The sequence below is a fragment of the Emydura macquarii genome, unplaced genomic scaffold (genome assembly GCF_026122565.2).
Source record: "Emydura macquarii macquarii isolate MOO-44397 ecotype Brisbane River unplaced genomic scaffold, CSIRO-AGI_Emac_v2 contig_1390, whole genome shotgun sequence".
Classification (NCBI taxonomy): domain Eukaryota; kingdom Metazoa; phylum Chordata; order Testudines; family Chelidae; genus Emydura; species Emydura macquarii.
The window spans coordinates 17,687,815-17,710,558 of NW_027131527.1; the positions used below are offsets into that span (position 1 = coordinate 17,687,815).

General features: G+C 38.8%; 1 protein-coding gene across 1 annotated transcript in view; it reads left to right on the plus strand.

Moving 5' to 3' along the window:
* The window catches only part of PCDH15 (protocadherin related 15), a 714,631-nt gene that overhangs the window by 572,357 nt on the left and 119,530 nt on the right, over nt 1-22,744 (plus strand). The window contains exons 25-26 of the mRNA XM_067552760.1: nt 7,291-7,400; nt 11,376-11,516. Coding sequence (XP_067408861.1) covers nt 7,291-7,400; nt 11,376-11,516 — 251 coding nt within the window. The remainder of the gene's footprint in view (nt 1-7,290; nt 7,401-11,375; nt 11,517-22,744) is intronic.

The following is a 22,744-nucleotide window of genomic DNA, read 5'->3' on the forward strand; positions in this document are numbered from 1 at the left end:
TTACAACTGCCTGGGAACCAGGTAGATGTTTGTCCCAAACCCAGCAGTGACCTAGTCACAGTGGCATGAATACAACTACACATGCTTTGGAGGTAGAAAATCATAAAAATAATACTGACACAATTTTAGAGAAAAAATTAAAAATGACTTAACTACATATTTAATATATAATGCCTCAAATTAAAGAGCTAATATCTCATGAGTTTTCTGGCCTATAACCAAGTTCTGCACTGTTGGAAAGTTGGGATTCTCCCCTTTCCAATTGCATAAAGCCCAGATTCTAGGCCTGAAGGCTAAAAAAGATATCACACATTAAACCTGTAAGTGGAGCAGGAGTGAATATTCCCCAGCTTGCACTCACACGAGTGTAATGTTCAGGAAAAATTCTGTTTACTGTGAATGAAGGAAACATTTCTCTGGCAGATTTTTGTTTTGCCTTATTTAAATAGCAGTTGTTTGAAGCACCCTGAGCATTTATATTAATAGAATAAATCCCAGAAAGAAATTTGATGGCACTTAGAAGTATTCAATTGCAGGTAAAGTGACTGAAGTATGTGATAAATACAATTATACTAAAAAACTTACGGTATATAAGCAGTTATCACATGGACCCACAGTTTATGATATGACTGTCACCATTACATGTGTCATTGTTTGTGTGTGTCTTGATATATGTGTATTTAAAAACTAGGAGGCAGTGGAACATTTGAAATCATGTATTCAGGAAACGGGCATAAAGATATACAGTATATGCCCATAGATGTCGTTTCTGAGGACTGGGTTGAGAGCCTGACAGGTGCTTTAAAATTTTCATGTTGTTGGTAATGCCATAAGTGTTGTGTAACTGAACAAAGAACTTCATTCTCTTAATTTAGAATAATTTTGAGCACTCAATTCAAATTTGGGGGGGGAACCCTGAGTGTTTGTTTATACAGTATATTCATACAGCACTTTGCACTTACATAGTCCATTCCAGCCAAGTATCTCAAAGCACTTTAGAAATATTAATGGAATGGAGGAAGACAAACAATATTTTTGCTAGCTAGGAAGGTTATAATATCTGCATTTGCAGTTGGAAAAACTGAGGCACAGAGACATGAAGGCCCATATCCCCAAAAATAGTTACTACCTCCCATTGATTTCAGTGAGAATTATGTGCCTAAATACCTTTGAGGATCTACGTCTAAGTGGCCAGGAAGTCTGTGATAGACAAAAGGAAAAGCTGTCTGATTTGAATCTTAATCATGTGCTTTAGCTATATGACCGTTCTTGCTCTTCTAATAGTGTATTTGTAGTCTAAATTGCAGATTAGTGGCTTAAACAGGATGATGAAACATAACTAGTGTTATTCCTTAGCCCACAAATAAATAATTGTCCTTCTAACTCTAAATAATTTGAAACTAGTGAATAAAGATTCCTCTCCCTACTGCCAAATTAATTTCATACTGAATATATTTCCCAAGTGAAAACTACTGTACATTTTAGTCTTAAAAATGGAAAATGTATTTATTTCTAAAGACAGATATTATAGCTGTAATACAGAACAGTATGTTATCTGCTGAGTTCTTCTGTCCTTTACCAATTCACTTATCTATAGTTCAGCAAAAGGTTCTTAAGGGACCCACTGTATGTTCTAATTGAACTGATGTATTGCTCTTTGCACCTGATTGCCTTAGTTAAATCAGGGAAATGAAATCAATGAGGTGCAATTACTGGAAGGTTACAAAGAACATGAATTCCCGTGGTTCATTCTCCACTGCCTTCAAATTCTCTCATATTGAACACAAAAGCAGCTTCCTAATTGGTATTGATTTGTCAATCCATTGAATTCAGCAATGTCAAAATGGAAGTTACAGGATTTTTTCTTGTTGTTTTTGCGGATTTAAAGCACTAAAACCAAGTAGGTTTTTTAGATAAGAAATCTTGTGTTCTTCACAGACTTTAATTGTGTGCATTTTGAAGAAAAAAGGGAGCAAAGGAGTCTAACGTAACTTAAAATAGATTTTAATTTCATCAGTAACCTACGTTTGATGAACTCATTAAATAAACTGGATTTTAAACTGCATCAAAATTGGTGTGATTGTCTTTTTCTCTGTCACTAATAGCAACCTAAATATGCACATTAATTATAATTATACAGATCTAGTTTTAGTGGTTTAGTAAAACAGACATTAATAATTTCTATAGTGGATAGCACACTTCCCACAGAAGGACTGGAACCAAGCTCTGTGTGTGAGACAGAAAGAAAGAGAGAGAAAAGAAAATCACTGTACTACTTCATCCCCATCTGGGACAGTGTGACCGGGAAGGCAAAAATATTTTTTTAATTATTTGTATTATGATAGTTCCTATGGCCCTCCTAATCATTATGTAAAAACACTATATATTAAAGAGTCCCAGCCCCAAAAATAACAAGTGAACTAAACAGATAAAATGATGGAAGAGACTGTGAATGATGCTACAATAATAAAAATCACATGTTAGTATGATGAGCAGTAGTCTTGACTCACCATTTGCCTTCCCATTTTCAACTAGTACTAGATTGCAGGCATCATAGCACTAACCCAAAATAGCGATGGTGGTGGTGGTGGGTTTTTTTCAAAGGGGAATAGTTTACCAGATGAAATTTTTAACTGAGTTTTATGTGTTAATATCCTTCGTTGTAATTCTGGCTAACAACATATCTCGTATGAAAAAAATGCATACTGTAAGTCAGAAATCAAGGTCAAATTGTTGGCATCTCAGTATGTAATTGTGAAGCAATGGTCAGGCTTCAATAGCTAAGGTTGCAAACAAGGTTTCATTAAAGAATGCAATTTTCTATTCCTCTATAGCCTTGAATAGAAAAAGTGGTGTGAGCTAAAACTGCTCTAGGATTATTCTGAAAGCAGAGGAGAATTTTTGACAAAATATCATCTGAAACTAATGCTGTAGTAATTGTAGAAAACAGTCAGAAATTGCAAACCTGGGTCCCTAAAGTTAGGCTTGTAAGTAAAGGTGTCCTAAATTTTAGAGGTGCTGAGCACCTACAAATGCCAGTGAAATTCTACTGAATGCCTCCTTTTATTTAGGAGCCTAACTTTAAATAGCCAAGTTTAAATTTTATTTGTCTGTATCAGTGTTTCTCAACCTTTTAAGTAGCAAGTACCCCCTAACTCCTGATACTTTTAATAAGTATCCCAACACTCAATTTTCCACTGAGAAATACAACCATTTTTCCCCTTTACCACTGGACGATTGTATTTCTCATAAAGCAGGAGAGTTCTGCAGTGCTGTGTGGCTGTGGCAGATCACAACCCCCCTCCCCCCCCCCCCCCTGCTGTTTCTCCCCTCCTTCCTCCCCCCTTTCCTCCATAGAGGAACAAAAGTCAACGCCAGCCAATCACTATGACCTGATGGCGGGGTCACGTGGTGTTCTCCTCACACAGGCAGGAACTTGTCAGATATGAGCAGGCACTAGTAGCTCTCCAGAGTGGATAGCAGCGCTCTCCATGGGTGTCCCTAGGGGGGGTGCAGGCCGGGGGCAAATCACATTGTGTGGGTCCCTTTTTAGATTTTTATACTGGTAAAATCTGGGGCTGTCATAGTTGCTCAGCTAAAGCAGTGAAATTGACAAGCAAACCTGTGGGTAGAGCCCAGCTCCAGGACCGGGCAAGCCGCTGGGCTCTCCGCCTGGCTTTCTGGGCACCGGGCTTTGAGCTGGGGAGGGGAGCTGCCCCTTGGGCAAGTTGCAGGTGGCTGCCGCCTGGCTGCCAGCCCGGGAGGTGAGCGACTATCACCCAATCTGAGCTGGGGCGGAGGAGGCTTCCGCACAAGCTGGGACTCAGGGATATGGGCAGGCAGCAGGCAGCTGCTGCTCATCTTCAAGCTAGGGCACGAGAGGCTGTCTCTTGGCTCAGAGCTGGGTCACGGGTGACAGCCACCCAGCTACAAGCCCAGATTACAGGGTGCAGGAGGCTGCTGCTGGGCTCCCACCTGGGAGCAGGGACTGGGTGGGATGCAGGCAGCTGCTGCCAAAGCCAGTGGTGTCCCAGCTAGGAGGTGGGACCAGGCATGAAGGCCTCCCCTAGAAGCTGGCAGCTGCCACCCGCCTCCCTTCATTGGGTTTTTTGCCACGTACCCCCTGCCTGTGTCTCACGTACCCCCAGGGGTATGCATATCACAGATTGAGAAACTATGGTCTATATCACATGAGTCTAATAAAAAAGGGGAGACTAGAAAGAAAAATATTTGTTATTAAAGATCCATATATCAGCACTTGTGGATGAATGCAAAAATCTGCTGCGTCCTGGGGCCAGTGGCCCTTCAGGAATGTTCAGGGCCTAACTTAGCCATAATGACCTGTGGGAAATACCTGGGAGCAATCAGTTGCTCCAGGTGGCATAATTTAGCTAATTAGAAATGTAGCAGCTAAGTTGGAAAGAAACAGCTAGAACAGAATAAAGAGGACCTTGCCACTGCCTCTAGAGAAGCCCTATGGCCGTTGCAGGCTGGAGTAACCTATAGGATGTGGAATAAGCCTCTGTGGGGATGAACCCTGAATGAGGGCTTGGAGTTGACAGTAGAAGCCCCAAAAGAACTGTCAAAGTCCCTGCAGAAGGGAGACAGTGGGGAGCTCCTATCAGTAAGGTCCAGGAAGAAAACTGATGTCTTCCTCTAGGTCAAAGAGGCCTACAGTTTGAGCATGGATCCTAGGAAGGGAGTAGGAAGATGAAGAATGTGCTTACAAAGCAAGAGAGAGATCCCAGAGAAGGAGAAAATAACTAAAAGATTAGTTCTTCAAGGACAAATAGCGAAACAAAAAATGCTGGGACTGAGTGGGAGGGTGAAGCATCTGAATCTGTGAGGTAAGAGGAGCTGCTGACGATTTACTGATGAGAGGAGGCTACCAGAAGAGTAAGATTTCTGAGGAAGAAACTGAAACTTGGGACTATTTCTTTTGTTAGTTTATTGGTTATTAATGAATACAATCTGTTAATGAATAAATTACTAAACAAGGAGTTGTACATGCTAAAGTTTGACTCAGGGCTAATTTATATAACCAAAAGGGGAAATTGAGGCATGTGTGCTGAGGTCTAAGCTTGTGACACTGCCACTCTATTTGCTATTTTTCAGAGCGAATATTACCTCATCTTGCTGTAACAGATAGCTGAAAGCTGCTGTTGACTTTAATTCCAAATTGCTTTAATTTGCTGAAAGGAAGCTGTTTAAATTACATGAGCACTGATTCAGTAGTTGAACGTGAAAGATAGTTACCCACTATTTCCTCCTTTACTTTTATTGGGGAAGAAAGCTCAATGACACGTCATGTGTTGTCAAAATGTTCCTGTAATTCTTGTGATTGGGTGAGGAGGGGTTTGCTCTAGATTGTTTAGCCACATTATTTTTCATTTAAAAAAAAAAAAAATCACTCATGATACCCATTATAGAAATAATGCACTAAATGTCCTAAAATGTAGACAGGGAGGAGTCTGAGGGTGGAATTTTTGTTTCCTGTGTGTCAGGAGGCAGCTAGTTAATTACATGCAGTAAAATGAACTGTCTGGTTATGAAATGCTCATTTCTAAGTGTGGCAAGACCATAAGAACAAGGATGAGTGCCTATTGGTGGAATATCATTTACAAAACGAAAGAAAGTTAAACTTAAATAAAGATGGATGTCCAGAGAGATGTTCAAAATGTAAATTTCTTTATCTCCAATGGCTAACTGATAGGTCTCAAAATATAATTGTAAATAGGGAATCATCATCGAGTGGGGTATTTCTAGTAGGGCCCCACAGGGATTGGTTCTTCTCCTACACTATTTGATTTTTTCATCAGTGACCTGAAAGAAAATATAAAATCATAAATAAAATTTGCAGATAACACATAAATTAAAGGAGTGGTAGACAATGAAAAGAACAGGTCACTTATTCAGAGCCATCTGGATCACCTAGTAAGCAATATGTGCAAGCAAACAATATGTGTTTTATATGGCTAAATGTAAATACATCTATGAACAAAGAACATAGATCATACTTACAGGGTGGTGAATTCTGGAAAGCAGAGACTATGAAAAAGATTAAGGGGGTGGGGTTAACATGAGCTCATATGTGGCATTGTGGCCAAACGAGCTAATTTGATCCTAGGATGCATAAACAGGGGAATCTTAAGAAGTGGAGAGGTTATTTTATCTCCATATTTGGTGCTGGTCTGACTGCTGCTGGATTACTATGTCCAGATCTGGTGCCCTGAATTCAAGAAGGCTGTTGATCAATTTGAGAGAGTTCAGAGACGAGTCACAAGAATGATTAAAGGATTAGAAAGCATACCTTATAGTGATAGATTCAACGAGCTCAATCTATTTAGTTTAACAAAGAGAAGGTTAAGGGGTTACTTGATTAAACTGTATAAGTATCTATGTGAGGAACAAATATTTAATTATCTTCTATCTAACACAGAAGGTATAACATGATCCAATGGCTGGAAGTTGAAGCTAGACAAATGCAGACAGGAACTAAAGCATACATTTTTAACAGTGAGGGTAATTAGCCATTGGAATAATTTACTAAAGGATATGCTCCATCACTGACAGCTTTTAAATCAAAATAGGTTATTTTTCTAAAAGCTATGCTCTAGTAATTCTGAGGAAGTTCTATGGCCTGTGTTAGACTATGTGATCACAATGGTCCTTTCTTGTCTTGGAATCTATGGATCTAAGAATTTCTGGCTATGGAAGTGGGGGGGGGGATAATTTGCATATGTATAGCTTTAACCATGTGACCTTTCCCACTGACTTCACTAGGACTACATGTGCTTAAGTGCATGCTTAAATGTTTTGCTGAATTGAGGTCTAAATGCAGGAAGCAGTGGATTTCCTGAAAAGCATCTTGACTTTTATAAAGTTACTAAAGTAGGAACCTTTCCCTGCATGCATTTCTAGCAGATGTCATTTTCCTTTAGCAAAGCATAGCTCTATAAAGTGCCTTTTTTGCTGATAACTATTGCTTGCTCTCTTCCAAGTTGTGAGTATTCTTAACGCTTGTTATCTTTATCCCCTACTTTTCCCTTTCTTATACCTTGAGGATATGTTATATCTGCACATTGTCGTATTTCATATCATACTAGCTACCTTAATTTCCAGTAGACAGTCAATATTGCTGCAGGGATTGAACCTTGCCATGTTAATCAGGTTCTGCATTCTCACCCTGCTGTGGCAACATAATGATGGTTGGGGGGGATACTAATATAAAGAATTAATGTGTCAGTACATAAGTGTAAGAAAAAGAAATCTCTATGTCTGTCTCTGCAGACCCCCGCCAGTGAGTGAAGGTGCACCGAAAGGAACTCTGATTGCTGTTGTAACTGCTGCTGCCTTGAATCAGACAATTGTATATTCAATTGTTTCAGGAAATGAAGATGGTAAGTTAGAGTATCTCATGAAGTCACAGCGTATGCTGTATAGTACATTTATTAAACGTAAACATTTTGAGAAAGGGTACATATAAATTAAACAATTAGTGCCCAATCCTGCCTCGCCCAACCCAAAACCAAGTAGCAGCACCTGCTCCTGCTGCCATTTCCCTGCATTCATAAACCTGCTACGCTTTGCCGATGCAGCAGAACTGCATTTGATGCCCTTTACAGCTGACAAAAATGAAGCAGAATTAGCTCCTTAAAATGTAAGAGATGTTTTCCATAGCTCAGTAAGAGTAGATGTGATCTAGCTAAAATGAAAGAAGTGTTTGGTTCTGTTATGTACATGTCGGCTGATATTAGGGTTCCTCAGTTGTGTCCTTAAAAATACATAATGTGCTTTTAAGTGTGTTTTACATGTAATCAGCCTAAATCTATCCTTTGTATAATTTGGGTGCTCACTACCCCTGTGTAGTGAGGGTCTGCAGAAGATACATTGTGATGCGTTTGAGATAGTGACGCGGCGGGGCTGGTTAGGGCCACTTGAGCAGTAAATAGGTTATGTAAGTTGTTTTGTAATCCGTTATCTAGTTGTACTTTGTGTTAAGGAAAACAAAGTGCGAGCAAGGTCAGTTGCTGTACATAAGCCAATTTCTGCGGTTCCTTAGAGTAAACATGCTATGCTGTATAAAAGCCTGAAATGCAAGTAATTAAATGAGACTCAGCCATGAACCCCTCTTGGCGTGTCTGGCCCTTCCCCTGCAGCCCACTTCGCAGAGCTCTAGGGTCTTCCTCTGCTGTTTGGAGCATATGCCATAATTAAAGATAAGTGTACCTAACTGGTGTAGGCGTGTTTTTATTCCTCACCTGGTATACAGAACCAGCAGGCAGTTGTAATTAGCAGTGCCTGGCATAACACCCTGCAATGTGATTTTTATTGATTATCATATGGACACTTGGAAAATATCATAGAGCCACATAATATCCCCCTGCATGAAGAAATCTTGCTTGAAAATCACCATGCAGTATTTCCAAGGCAGAATATCTCTAGGTGAATGGGCTGAACAGAAGGTATAGGAAGGAATGGAGTACGGACCTGTATGTACATTCATGATCCTAAATTCACAACAGTTCAGTTGCAACTGTCTTTTGGTTGTCCATGAAAACTGCCAGCCTGCCAAACTGCTCCCTGCTTTATGCAGTGTAGTTGTAGCCATCCCAAGATATCTTTATATTACTTTGTCTCTCTAAACTGCTCTCTGGCACACCTATTCATCCTTGCAGCATGCCTCACTGCTAGTCATTCTGCCACAGGTGACCTGGTTGTGGCTTCACACTGTGCTCCCTGTCCTGGGAGCAGATGTCAGCCATTGACTAGGATTTCATGTTAGTTGTCCTGAAGCGTTCACATACAGTGGATTTTCTGACAGGTGATTTTATGGTGTGTCACATACAGCAGCTGGTCCTTGGAATTGTTCTCTGACCAGCTCTGCCCACAAAATGGTGCAGAACCCTAACAGCATGGTGTTCAAATAGAATTGCTTCTGATCTGTCTCATGGCTGGGATGATTTCACATAAAGACTGGATCCCCAATTTCAACCTCAGTTTATGGCTCATTTGTGCTCATTTGTCTGCAGTAGAGGAGATGACATAGCTCTTATTTTGCATTTTCTGTTATCACTGGCAATTTTCAAGTCACTCCATGTGTTTTCAGGTACATAGTTGACACATGCCACTTTTGATTTAAGTGATACTTAAATAATACACTTAAAGTTTTTGCTGTTCAGTGTTAGAAAATGTACCATTTAAACTTTTTTCCAAGTGTTTAAAAGTTTTTTGTGGAAAATATCTAACGAGATTTAATTCATTTAACTTGTATTTCTTCGCTATGACTTCATACATTCACAAATTTTCAGGGTTTTAAATGTTCACTTTTGGTGTTTTATCCGTACTCTAAAAGTTTCAGTTGCTACTGTTATACTACATACAAGGAGCTTTACATTCATGATATTCAGTATTAAGATTTTTTCTCATGCTTTCCTTTTCTAATATTTAATACATGTTTCAATTATTTGTTGAAGAATCATTCTCATCTATTTTAGTACCTTCATGTGTTACCAGAGAACACATTAGTTCCAAAAGGGTACCTTGGCATTTATTATAGAAAAAGCTGTAAATAAATAAACCTTGGACACATGTTTCTTAATAAACGTTGATATTATATGTAGGGCTCAACAATGGCATGTATGCCACAGTCCTATGTATTGGGACAGTACATAACTACAACACTGCAGAGTAAGACTGTGCCTCAAGCAGACAAAACCTCTCTGGGTTTGTTACATGTGCAGGGAGAGTGAACAATCTGCTCCCTCCTATGGATTCATCTCCCTGGTGCGTCAGTTTTACTCTGTGTATCGTTGCAGAGGGGGTGAAGCCAGGGCCTTGCCTCTTTGGTGTCCTGGAGTTCCTGTGCTCCGACAGGAGTGCATGGGCTGCTTTTGGGTGTGCCCCTGTGCAGCTGTGCATGGGCCGCCCACAGTCTGGCCCTATATGAGGAATTTGAGATAAACATATTTGTAAATGTAAAGCGTGCACTGAAAGGTTTAATAGTTTATTTCAAGATGAATAATTTCATATAAGAATTGTTTCCCTAAGCTTTTAAAGCCGTATCAAAATGTAAAGTTACTAATTTATCTCTGCAAGATGGGGATGAATAAACCCTTTATTTTAATATTATTTTCTTTTAAATGCAGCTACTTCTTAGTTATCAAAATTTGACTCTTATCTCCCAATACTTTTTCATAAATAACTCATTAATTCATCACAGCAGTTCATAAATTATTTAAAGCTACATAAAATCCAGTTTTGCTTATAAGTTTTACTGAAGTGTATAGTGTAGTATTATATTCCTGCCGTGATCAAGGTTGGAATGGAAGTGATGATGGGAGATTTACATGCCCCTGGTGAAGTTCCACTCTCTCCTTTCACACTGGTAAAACCTCGCTGTCAGGGATCAGTTATCCCTGACTCTAAGCATGCCACATCACCCAGCACCCAACTGTTGAAAAATTAACACATTTGATCAACTCAACAAAGATATATTTTTGTGTAAGTAAATATTAGACTTGTTCTAGTTGATTGCAGCAGAGCAGCTTGTAAAAAGAATTGACATAACTTGAGCAAGTTCCAGTTTGTTTCAGACTAGTCAGCTGACAGCTTTACTCCTTATTGTTGTGGACCATTCCCTTGCCATAGCTGAATCAACTCCTCTTCTTCTGACTTGCCAATGATCTAAAAATAGAAATTAAATGCTGACTTAAATGCACATGTTCAGATCTTTTTTTTTTATGTCCATACTGTGCCCTGGGCCTTCTAGAGAGACAACTATGAATGACAAGTCTGCAAATGATTGCTATCAACAGCTCTGTAGGCTGCATTGGTAGTACTGTGCTACTGACAGGAAAGTCTGATTTGTTTTAATACACCATAGACTTCAGTCATGTTAGAGCCCTATATATTACTATGTAGCCTGGTGGCTAAAGTCTGAAATTTAAAGAAAGAGGTAAAATGTTAGTCTCAAGCTTACCTCCTTCTCAGGCAGTCATCATGCTTGACTTTAAAAATTGCAAACAAAATTACACTAAGTTACTGGGGGAGAATGGTGTTAACCTTCTCCCAGCTGCAGGAGTAGTTTATTTTTCATGATAGCTTTTGTAGTTTGCCCTAAAGTTTGCTGTTCCAGTGCCCAGATCAGCAGTTTGTGCCCTTTTCATGATAACAATAAAGAACACTGCTTGGAACAGGGGTTACGGAGGCTGGAGGGTGGTGAAGGCTTGGCTCCTTCAATCCCTGAGTAGGGGGGAGGAATGAATAATGTCTTTACAAGGACGGAAACACTTAGCCTTAAATATTTTGATGAAATATCTGATCAGTATCTAAAGGCTTTAGAAAGTTACCTGTTTGTTTTTGCTGGATTCCAGATGTGTTTGCCATTAATAACAGAACTGGTGTTATCTTCATTAAAAAGCCTCTTGACTATGAAAATGTGAAAAGGTATGAACTTCGGGTACAAGCAGACTCACTACATGTGGTTCGATCCAATCTACGTGTCCCTTCCAAAAGTAAGTTATATTTCACTGATTTTCAAAAATATGAACATATTTCATTTAATAAAAATACTTTTTGAGAATAAATAATGTTACTATATAACTTTATCTTACAGGTTATTGATAGCCATTCAGTCTAATCAGTTATATAATAATTTCATGTTACTCTACTTTCAATATGTATTAAGATAGTAATATGAAGTAAATCATAAAATATGCATCAATGACTCACTAATAGCGTCTGCTCCTGGGACAGGGATCCATGGAACAGATAATATTGCCTACTCACTAATTATATCCATGATATACATTTGTAATTATCATTATCCAGATATCCACAGGAAAATAGGCCTCCAAGAGTTGAATTAATATTCAGTATAATTACAGTTTCTCCTTTTAATTGAAACATTAAACCCAACAAAACCTCATTGAAGCAAAGTTTAAAAAACTTGTTTGCAAAAGAAATTGGTGGGTTCTGAAGATCTCTAATGCAGCTTGCAAGCTTATCTCCCAGTGAAACTTCAGAGTGGGGCCAATTTTTTAATATTAATCAGGGAAAACAATTTTTTCATCAATAGCAAATGATTTTTACTCTGAAAATATGAACAATAATTTGCCCAAAACTAAATGCCTCATACTGGAAACCCTAAACTATAACTGGTAAGTAATATGCAATAATCAGCTAGATAATTGAATGTTGCTATTTTTATAGCACCTATTTAATACACAGATTGAGAACACCTTCACAGTATGTTCTTCATAATAGTTCTTCAAAATAGTTATGAAAAATAAGAACTTTGCTAGGAACTTTCTAATGCTCATAATAATCAAAGAAGTGTGTAAACTGGTAAATTTAATCGATTAAACCTTATGGTACTTTAAATTATTAAATTCTTCTTACTTCACCACAATTAACTAAACTTAGTGGGCAAAAGCAATAGAATAGTTTGCTGGACTTTCTACTATTCCACTTTTCAATAGGAGGGTGGTGAAGCCCTGGAATGGGTTACCTAGCATGGTGCTAGAATCTCCATCCTTAGAGGTTTTTAAGGCCTGCTTGACAAAGCCCTGGCTGGGATGATTTATTTGGGTTGGTCCTCTTTGAGCAGGAGGTTGGACTAGATGACCTCCTGAGGTCCCTTCCAACTCTAATATTCCAAGATTCTATTATGAAGAGGGAGGGAATGTGTGCTATGTACAGGATCTGGTTTTCTTTATGTCTGAGAAAAGCTTTTGCACATGTTTGAGACATTCTCTTTACTTTTACACTACTTTTCTGAACATGTCAAAGTGATGATTTAGAGGGGCAAACATACCGAGTAATATTTGTAGTTTAATGTGGCATAGACATGTATGGACGCCCTCCACACACACACATTCATATGTACAATGAAAAATGTACGAGTACCCTTACTAGATAGTTTCCTGTCTTAAGAGATCATCCAAAGGATATTTGAAGTGAACCCTGGTCCCAGAATATGGCCTGCTGTGGGTGTGATTGTTATACCAATATAACAATTTTTCTAGTATTTATATTTCCGGTCTTTCCTTTTGGCACATTATGGTCCCCCTAATCTTGTGGTTGCTCTGCACCTGGCTAGCCCTTAGCACAGTTTAGAGCACCAAGGACTGTTATGGTAGGTGGGAATCACTGTGGTGTAGGGCCTCTACATCTTCCAAGGTCCCCCTCCTCTAGGAAGATCTTCCTATAGCTAGGTAAGGCTGCGGATCAGTTCAAACTAGCCATAATGCAGATGGGGAATCTAGCCTTTCGTCTTTGTTTAGGATCAAAATAGACACGAGCTAAAGAATCATGACATAGTATTTTCTACACAAAAATGCTGATCTAAAAAAAAAAAGTTGGCAAGTGTTATAGGTTATCCTCAAGATCTAATCACACTTATTGAAATTATTGTATGTTGTTGTGTGTTTTAAGTTAAAAAAAAAAGTTAATTTGTTAAACTTTGTGCTCATGTTATAACATTGAAATTACAGACACTAAACACATTTCACTGTTTAAGAATGTGGACATTAAAATGGGTACCATCTTTTCCTATCTAAAGTGCTGTAACAGTGGGCCAGACTGTAGGGGGTCACCATTTAAAAAGACCATATGAAAATAACAAAGGACATACCATTGGGTAGCTAACCTTGTAAACAAGAATAAATTGATGAGACAAGGTGGGTGAGGAGATATATTTTATTGGACCAACTTCTGTTGGGGAGAGAGACAAGTTTTCGAGTTTATACAGAGCATTTCTTCAGGTCAAGGATACTAACTCAAAGCTCATCATCAGAAGCAAGCTCCCCATAAATCAGGACACACTAACTCAAAGCAGTGCCAGACTTTACCAGAACAACAGATGCAAAACCTACAGACATATCTTCACTGCTACAATGATCAACACCTCCCACAACACACCTTTCCAGATCCATGGGTCCTACACATGCCTATCGTGTGTGGTGTACCTCCTCCAGTGCACTAAATGGCCCAATCATAATTATGTGGTTGAAACCAGACAATCATTACATTCTCACATGAACTCTTACAGGAAAATGATAAAAGACAAAAACACCCTATCACTTGTGGGTGAACACTTTTCACAAAGCAGTCACTTTATATCTGGCCAATCAATCCTCATCCTCAAAGGAAACCTGCACAACACTTTCAAAAGACAAGCCTGGGAGCTCACATTCATAACTTTGCTAAACATTAAAAATTATGGACTGAATAGAGACACTGGATTTATGGCTTCTTACAACAGTCTGTAACCAATAGCACTGAAACCTAGGTAAAAGTGGGTTGGGGGCACAAGACCCTCCCCTCTCTGTGGCCCTGCTCCTCTTCCCATGAGGTCCCACCCCAGGCCAGGCTGGAAGATGGAGCGGGTGTATGGTAAGAGTTGCCCAGGGGAACCCAGACCACTGCGGGGAGCCCGGGACCCTCTACCTGCCTTGGTGGGTGGCTGGGGTCCTGAGAGAAGTCCCTGGCCTGGCCAGGGGGGTCTCCACACTGGTCTGGCCTCCCTGGGCAGCTCTTACCATGGCCCGGCTCTGGCTTTGGGCTTGATCAGGGGTCAGGGCCTCAGGGAAGGAAAAAAAGGATGAGCAGGAGCGGAGCCAAAAAGAGGGGCCAGATCTCATGGGGGAGGGCTAAGGCCCACCTCAGCCTCCTTCCCCCACCGGGAAGAGACTGGTGCCTCTGGCAGCCTCTGCCAGCACCACTCAATGCTTTCCCAAGCCTTGCAGTTTTGGGGGACAATGCAGCCTCTTGTCCCCCAAACTACGCCCATGTTAAAAAGTAGGTGGACGTGGGCCACCTGACCCTTCCCAGTTCCAGCACTCCTGTCTGTCACCCACTAACAACCCTCCCACCCCCAACTGTTTTCCCATACCACTCCCTTTCCTCCGTGTGACTGGAGGCGTGTTAATGGGCCACTTGACCTTGTTTCGCATAACACATATTTCAAGGAATCATTCAATCTATTCAAATTTTGTATTTAGCAGAGACACTTTGAGCTAGTTTTCTGGAACAGACCTGGAGAAGAGCGCTGTGTAAGCTTGGAAGCTTCTCTCTTTCATCAGCAGAAGTTGGTTCAATAAAAGATATTACATCACCCACCTTGTCACTCTAATATCTTGGGACCAACATAGCTACAACAACACTGCATATAATAAATTGATAGGCAATTAAGATAAACTTTAAGCCTGTGCTGAGATAAACTTGATTGTTTTCCTTTTATATATTTGCTTCAGGGTACATCCTTGTAATGTTTTTCGTTTTTAAAGGTGCTCTTATGCCAGAAACAATGCCCAAGATTAATCAGACCAAGCATGTTTCTACTTACAGTTAACATTGTTGCAAATAATACTCATGTACAGTTACCATATCTTATACAAGAAAGTTGCTATAAAGTTGCATGACGGTTGTCTGTGTGACCCTAAAATACTCACAATCAGTAACTTATGACACTTCTGTACAGCATGGGTATGAGGTTTTTGTTACCAGTCGCTGCAAGTTATAATGCTCTCGCATTTTTAAAAAAATCCTTGATTATTTAACACACACACACACAAAAAATGGAGGTGGAGAGGGTTGGGGTGGAGACCTGAGGTGTACAGTCTAATGTTCTAGGCACCCTACAAAAAAGAGGCAAAACTGTTTTTTAATTTAACTGAGTTTTATTCCAATGTACATGTAATAATTTAGCATAAGAAATCCCTAAAGTGTAAAACACCTTTAACCTGATTTTATTACACTCATATCAACTTGGAATTTCTGTAATACACATTTGAATCAAAATGCATTCTATGTTAGCACTCTTGCTGGTTAAATATACAGAAATGAATCATTCTACATTTAGCAATGATATATAACAAATGAAATTGGAAAGGCTCTAAAGCTAGACTAATTTCTGCCAGTGCTGTAGCTTATAAAAAGAAAGCTGTTACAAATACTAATTGATAGCGTGTAGTACCAGAAGATTAGCTTTTTGGACACTAAAACACAAGAAACATAGAATTCAACGAAAAGAACTGATAAATAGTGGTTACCCAGACTCCGTTCTACACTTTTGAGGACTAACACAGGTTGCATCTATCTCTAGAATGCTCTCTGGCCTATGCTAGGAGCAGTAGTGACTGATTCTGGAAGAAGCTGTGTCAGTCCTTGAGTGTAGGGTTGTTGCACTGAGGAACCTTTCTGAGGGAGAAGCAGGAACAGGTAGAGCCCTGAGTGGATACAAAATTTGTATCTGCATCTGATCCATGATCTGCAAACATGGTCTATGGATATCTGCGGATGCTCTCTGGATATAAAGTGGATATCCGTGGTTTTGCAGGGCTCTAAGAATAGAAGATTTATCTGAAGCCTACCTTGAAATAGCTTTCCCCCGGCTTCCAAAGTGTGTGTATTTCAAGTCATTTTAATATCTGGAGATTCCAGTCTGTGTTATGATATAAACCCTTGCATGCAGCAAGCTGCAGTACAGTATATGCTGATTTTAGGCATGGCCTGATTTTTAGTTGTTCAATAAGGTCTTCAAAACAAGCCAAGTAGCAGAAAATCACTTCATTCAGCTGCTCATCTATCCCTTAAGCTAGATTGGTACCTTACAGTCTGCCCTGAGTAAGGGACAGCTTACTGTTCCACTGACCTAGGAGCTCTGCATTAGCCAAATTGTTACTGAGTAAAATTCAGTCTCTGCTTTTTCCTTGCTTCAGGAGGAAGTAAGCGGTGCCTGCCCTTTTCTTGGTGTGGCTTATTTTCCCCTCTTCACCAGCACAGCTTTGTTGGCTGGCACACTGGTGGGAAGCTGAGCCAAAGCTCTGTCCATTTCCCACACACTTGTGCAGAAGGGAAAGTAGTTACCCCATGATGACTGCTGTCTTCACCACTAGATGTTGTGATCCAGAATGTAGGTTGTATGTGCAGTAGGAATAAAGCTGGCTTACTATTGAGCCATTATACTACACTGTGCTTGACTAATTCTGGGCAGATTCTGCTGCTCTTGTGCACATGGAGTAATACCTTGCTGTGTGAGTGGGCCCATTATTACTTATTATTTTAGTGAAAACACAATTATTGCCAATATTAGAGCGATCATCTTGAATTTAGTTCTATGTTACTTCAACGTCTAATATTAAAATCATTCTGTACGAATTAAAGCTCCAAAAATCAATTAAGGTTTTTTAAAATAGTGTGCAAATATATATATACTTTTAACTTTCTTACAAAACACTCTGAAAGGTAGCAATAAATATATTCATGAAAAATGTGTTTTGCTATACAGTATTTATGGAAACAGCTACCTCATAAATATTTGTCTGCTGTAAATAATCTAATACTTTGCTAAGAACATGAAAAGTTCATAAAAGTTTCAGGTAGCTGGAGTGAACAGGATTAAATATTCTGGAATATCCCATAGAACTATGTAATGACGTGTAACCTCAGACATTATATGGGTGATTGCTCCTGAAGAAGCAGATTGCAGTTTCAATAACACTTTTAAAAACCATCCAGTTTAACTTCAGGGGAAGAATTTGAAATCACATATTAACTATCATGAAGTCTCTTCTTCCTTTATAAGCATCCTATAAGTAGAGGGCTTTTTAAAAACAATTTTGTATATACACTTTAAACTGCGTCAAATTATATTGACAGTAGAAGAAAATGTATGTAATTTTTTCAGAAACATCAGTAATTCTAGGATATGTATAGTGACCAACAAACCTGTTTTACCACCCAGAAAATTCCCCAATTAAGGGTATGTATGCACTGACAGTAGCAAATTCACCACCATCAGATTGATCTATCCGGATCAATTGTATGGAAATGAAGTCCTGCTTAACCAATCCGGAAGTCAATTCAATTAAACCACCTCCTGAAAAAGTGTAGCGCTGCATCAATGGGAAGGCATTTCCCATCTACACAGCACAGTGGAGACTGTGTGCTAAAGGGAAGTTACAAAGAAAACAGGAGTTATGCAAGCTACTCTGAGTAACTTGCATAACTCCTGTTGACTGCAGATGAATTTCCAGGTAAGTGTAGACTAGGCCTTTGTATATATTTTGCAGGAAAGGATAGAGCAGGATTTTTTTTTTAAATGAAAACCCCAAATTTGCACAATACTTTATGCTTTTTTTAAATTAAAATATAAACAAAATGTGGGGATGTCAGGAAGAGAATGAAATGAGCAAGATTTGCCACCAGTTTTATATCACTATTATTCCATGATCTTCAATAATTTATATAGGCAAAACTCCAGTGTTAAAATAAAAAATCAGATCCACTAAATCAAAATATCAACTCAAAGATTAATGAGGTAATGCATGATTATTTTCAAATTATGCTACAACTATAAAATGTTCACTTCACAAGCTGGGATATAGCTTTGATGGGCCAGGAGCAGTGGAGAAACCCTGGAGGAATGGGGGATGAACGCTCAATCAGAAGCAGATAGGGAGCACATGAAGAACTGTCCTTTGCTTTTTCCCTCTAGAGCAACCATGTAGGGGAAGAGTAAGTCCTCTCCCTCCTCAGCCTTCTCGGGACTAGCAGCTAGGAGCCAATGGCTGGGGCACTCCCAGCAGCATGGGGGAGATCAGACCCACCTCCACCTCCAGAAATCTCCTCCAACTGCAGGAAACTCCATGGCTGTAAAGGTGGCAATCCCGCAACCCTCCCACAGCAGCTTTGCAAATCCTCCTCCCCCCCCCCCCCGACTCCCTTTTGGATTGCCCCAAAATGTAAACATCTGAAAATGTAAAATTGACTAATTTAAAAAACTTCTGGCTATGAGATTGACCAAAATAAATCATGAATTTGGTAGGGCCCTAAAAGTGTGTGTGGGAGGAGGAGGGGGGCACTGTTTCTTTCTTTCCCTTCTCACCTCTCCCCACCTTTCTTGTGCTGCAGGGATGGAGGGTATAATATTGCATGCTCATTCCTTCTTGGGGTACAAGTCTGGCTCTTGTGAACTCCCACTGACTTCACTGGAGACAGGATTTTTACCTTTGATGTATGTCTCCTTCTCAGAAATGCCTACATCACTGCTCACCTATTTTCCTTATGGTTCTCATAGTGTAACGATTGCAGTATATTCTTTAGGCCATAGTTTCTTTGTGACCTTTGTTTAAAATATTAGTTAAGCATAGGTTAAGTTACTGAGCTGATATTGTTCCTGTGCATTGGTATATTGTATTTGTATTTTTCCCTCGCACTCCATTCTGTACCAGTGATCTCATGAGGTTGGACTGAATGAAGTAATATTACCAGAGAGCTTTAAATAGTTTCTGACAATCCACTCTCTGCGGCTAGCAAATGATGCAGCTTTAAAGTTACTCTACCTGCTGTTTTACTTCCTGCAATATCCCAGAACCCTATCACACTCACTCAGAACCATTCTCAACTTTACCAATCTCCACCCTTCAGGTCTCCTTGGTTCCATTAAGAATTATCTGTAATATACACATACCAAATTCCATGTTGTCATTTGCTAAAGGATTTTTATTATGACTCTTTTCCCTTCTTCTGTGTTCTTTGTGATTTATAGAGATTTTCCCCAGGGGAAGCTGTGTGTCACTGGGGCACTAGCACTTCCACCTTTGTTTTATTTTACTTCAACATCTGCTCCAGTTAAAGAATAAATCCTCATTTTTTGTAAACAAATCTTCACTTGCATATTTACCTTTCACCAGTCTGTCCTTTTTGCAAACCTAAGATATATAGCAACATGTCCATTAATTAGATATAACATACATCTTCTTGTAGCATATACAGTAAAAATTCAATAACCAACACACTTGTGCACTATTTACCATGGTATTCTATAGAGAAAGTGTTGTATAATGTCACATAATTTTAGAAATGAACAATGAAAAAGACAATTAGGTTATCTAGTCCGTCCTCCTCCAAATGCAATATTGTTCTCTGTGATATATTTTCCAGTAGTTTGACTAGTCTAGTCATAAAGACAAATAAAAAAGAGAGTAGGGATCCTTTGTAGAAAGGCCCAAAACAATAAATGTGTGAGACAATAGGTTATTTTAAAAATGAAGCTCACTATACATACTGTACGTACGTGTGTGTACACATGAGAGAGAGAATGTGTATAAAAAGTTTGTAATTCATACCAAATGATAAAGACATAGCATTCTATTCTTGATGGATAGATAACTGTAGTGGAAAGTGCTGGATAGATAAATAATGTAGTGGATTGATACTTGCAGTACATGCTAAAAATATTAAGGTAATCACGCAGAAATTAGTTACATACTTCCCCTGTAATGGAGAGTCCTTGACATCTAAATTTGATTTCTTTACTTATCTATTGTATATCTTTCTATTTTCTGGTAATCCTTTTCTTTCTTGATGAGTTTTAATTAGGTTATATGCTACTGTAGAGTTCCATGGCATTGAATTGATGAACTACTGTGGAAGTAAATGATACTGAAATGATGAACCGCTTGGGAGATAGGTGACTTCGAATGAACCATTCTGGAATTATGTGACACAGAATTAATGTATCACTCTGGTATTAGATGATACTGAATTGATGTAAATTCCCTTGTTAGATACCACTAAACTGATGAGCCATTTTGGAGTCTGGTGACAGTGAATTGATGAACCATTCTGGAGGCAGAATGGCACAAGAATGATGAAGCATCCTTGAGTTAGACAACACTAAACTGATAAACTGTTCTGCCACTAAATGATACTGAATTTTGCAAACTTCAAAAGTCAAATACTGAGTTATTCTCAATTCTGTGGTAATCTAGTTGTTGATTGAACTATACACAATAAAATTGTAAGTTTACATCATATCACTAGACAAAAATTAAAATGTACTACATGTAAACAGATTTGCCCAGAGAGTGACACAGTCTGATAACCTAATAATCTTAAAACAAAAGCAAACAAAAAAAACCCCACGAATAAACTAATGGCAAAAGAAAATAGAAAATGAGGTTCTGCTCTGGAGGAAGATAACATTATAAACAGTGAGTTAAATTAAGTTGTAAAAAATATTAAGTTAAATGATGCAAAATAAAATTCTTCTCTTGGATACAGTAAATCCTGTAACTGTAAGAGTCCAATAATATTATATTGCACATGCTACATTTAAAATTATAAGTCATTGTAGTTGTCAGATGATAGTGAATTTGAAAGCTTAGAGACACTAGGCTGAGAAGTCAGCAGATTGTGACATTGAATCATGGATGATTTGAAGTTTTAATTTATTTACATTGTAACCTCTTTGTGGGAGGTACTTTTAGTAATGTGTTTGTACAATGTTTAGCACAGTGGCACCCTGATCCATGACTAGGGTCACTGCAGTACAAATAATACATAAGATTCATAATAATAATAATACATAAGTTTCCTTGTAGAATCATGTGAATACTTCCTTATTGTTCGAGAGAAAGACATAGGTAATGGCAGATATGCAACAACTATATATGAGGGAACATGTGCTGCAACTTGATGATGATAATCTATATAAATGCATCACAAGATGGAGAACCCCTGTCCAAACAAACAAACAAAAAAAAAGGTTGAGAACCAGCGAGTTAAGTGCATACAATAGAACATTTAATTATTTCCTGATTCAAAAGCGCTCCTAGGAGAAGGGGTAAACCTATAATATTTTACCTCTTTTGAATACGATCATTTAAAAGTTTGTTACAGTATCTCAACATCAAGAGACCTCATACTGGGGAGAGCAACAGTCAGAGCAACTCTTTTATTACGCCAAGTAAAATGAGATAGGGACAGAGAAAGATGATGAAGAGACAGACAGAAGAAGGATGTATGGAAAACCAGAGAGAAGAACGAAAAAGAGAGATCACTGTCCAAGGATGGAAGACCAAAGAAAAATTGAGAGAATTAAGGAGATGAAGGAGAGAGGGGTGATTTATCGCCAAATTAAACTGTCACAGTTCTAAAAATCAAAGTATTTGTCTGTCGGTCTCTTTCCCAATATGTAAGGAAACAATGGTATATATTTCACTTTGCTGAGGAGAGGCTAACAGAGCCAGAATTTATGGCTTAACCTTATGATAGCATTTAATGCTATGAGTCACAAGGACATTATGAATTTGATAGAGTATGGAGGTAGACTGAGGGATTAATCTAATTTCTTCCAGTATTCACAGTTTCTCACATTTGACATTAGGATTGTTGTTTTTTCCAACTCAGTTCACATGACCCCCTCAAGTCATGCTGAATACCTGCTTACTGTACAGCTGATGACAGTAGTTGTCGCTTTTTGTTATCTTATCTTGAACTATCACTACTGTACAGGTGGTACCCAAGTTTAACAGTCCTCTGTGGCTGATTCAGCATTAAGGCTGTTCTAGTGTCTGGCTTAAAATGGCCATGGATGCAAACAGATGGGTTAAAAATAAAGCCTTCATAGGCAGAGGTGTTACCAGTTGGCAGATAATGCCTAGTGGAAGTTTCTTCCTTATTAAATGTTACCCTTGATAAGTCTCATTGTTCTTGTTTTGTCAGCTGTTGACCAGGTAGTTATTTTTAACTGTAGATTGCTCTTATACGGAATTTATTTTAACTTATTTTAGAAGTTCTTATCACCTGAAAAAGCAATACTATGCCCTATGTCCTCAGCTATTAAAGTGATGAGTGTTGTGCAGAAACCAGACTGATCAATAATATTGTAAACAGTGTTTTCACATTAAGTATGGGCTTTAGTTTTTCCTTGTCTTTGCTTTCTCTCAGAACA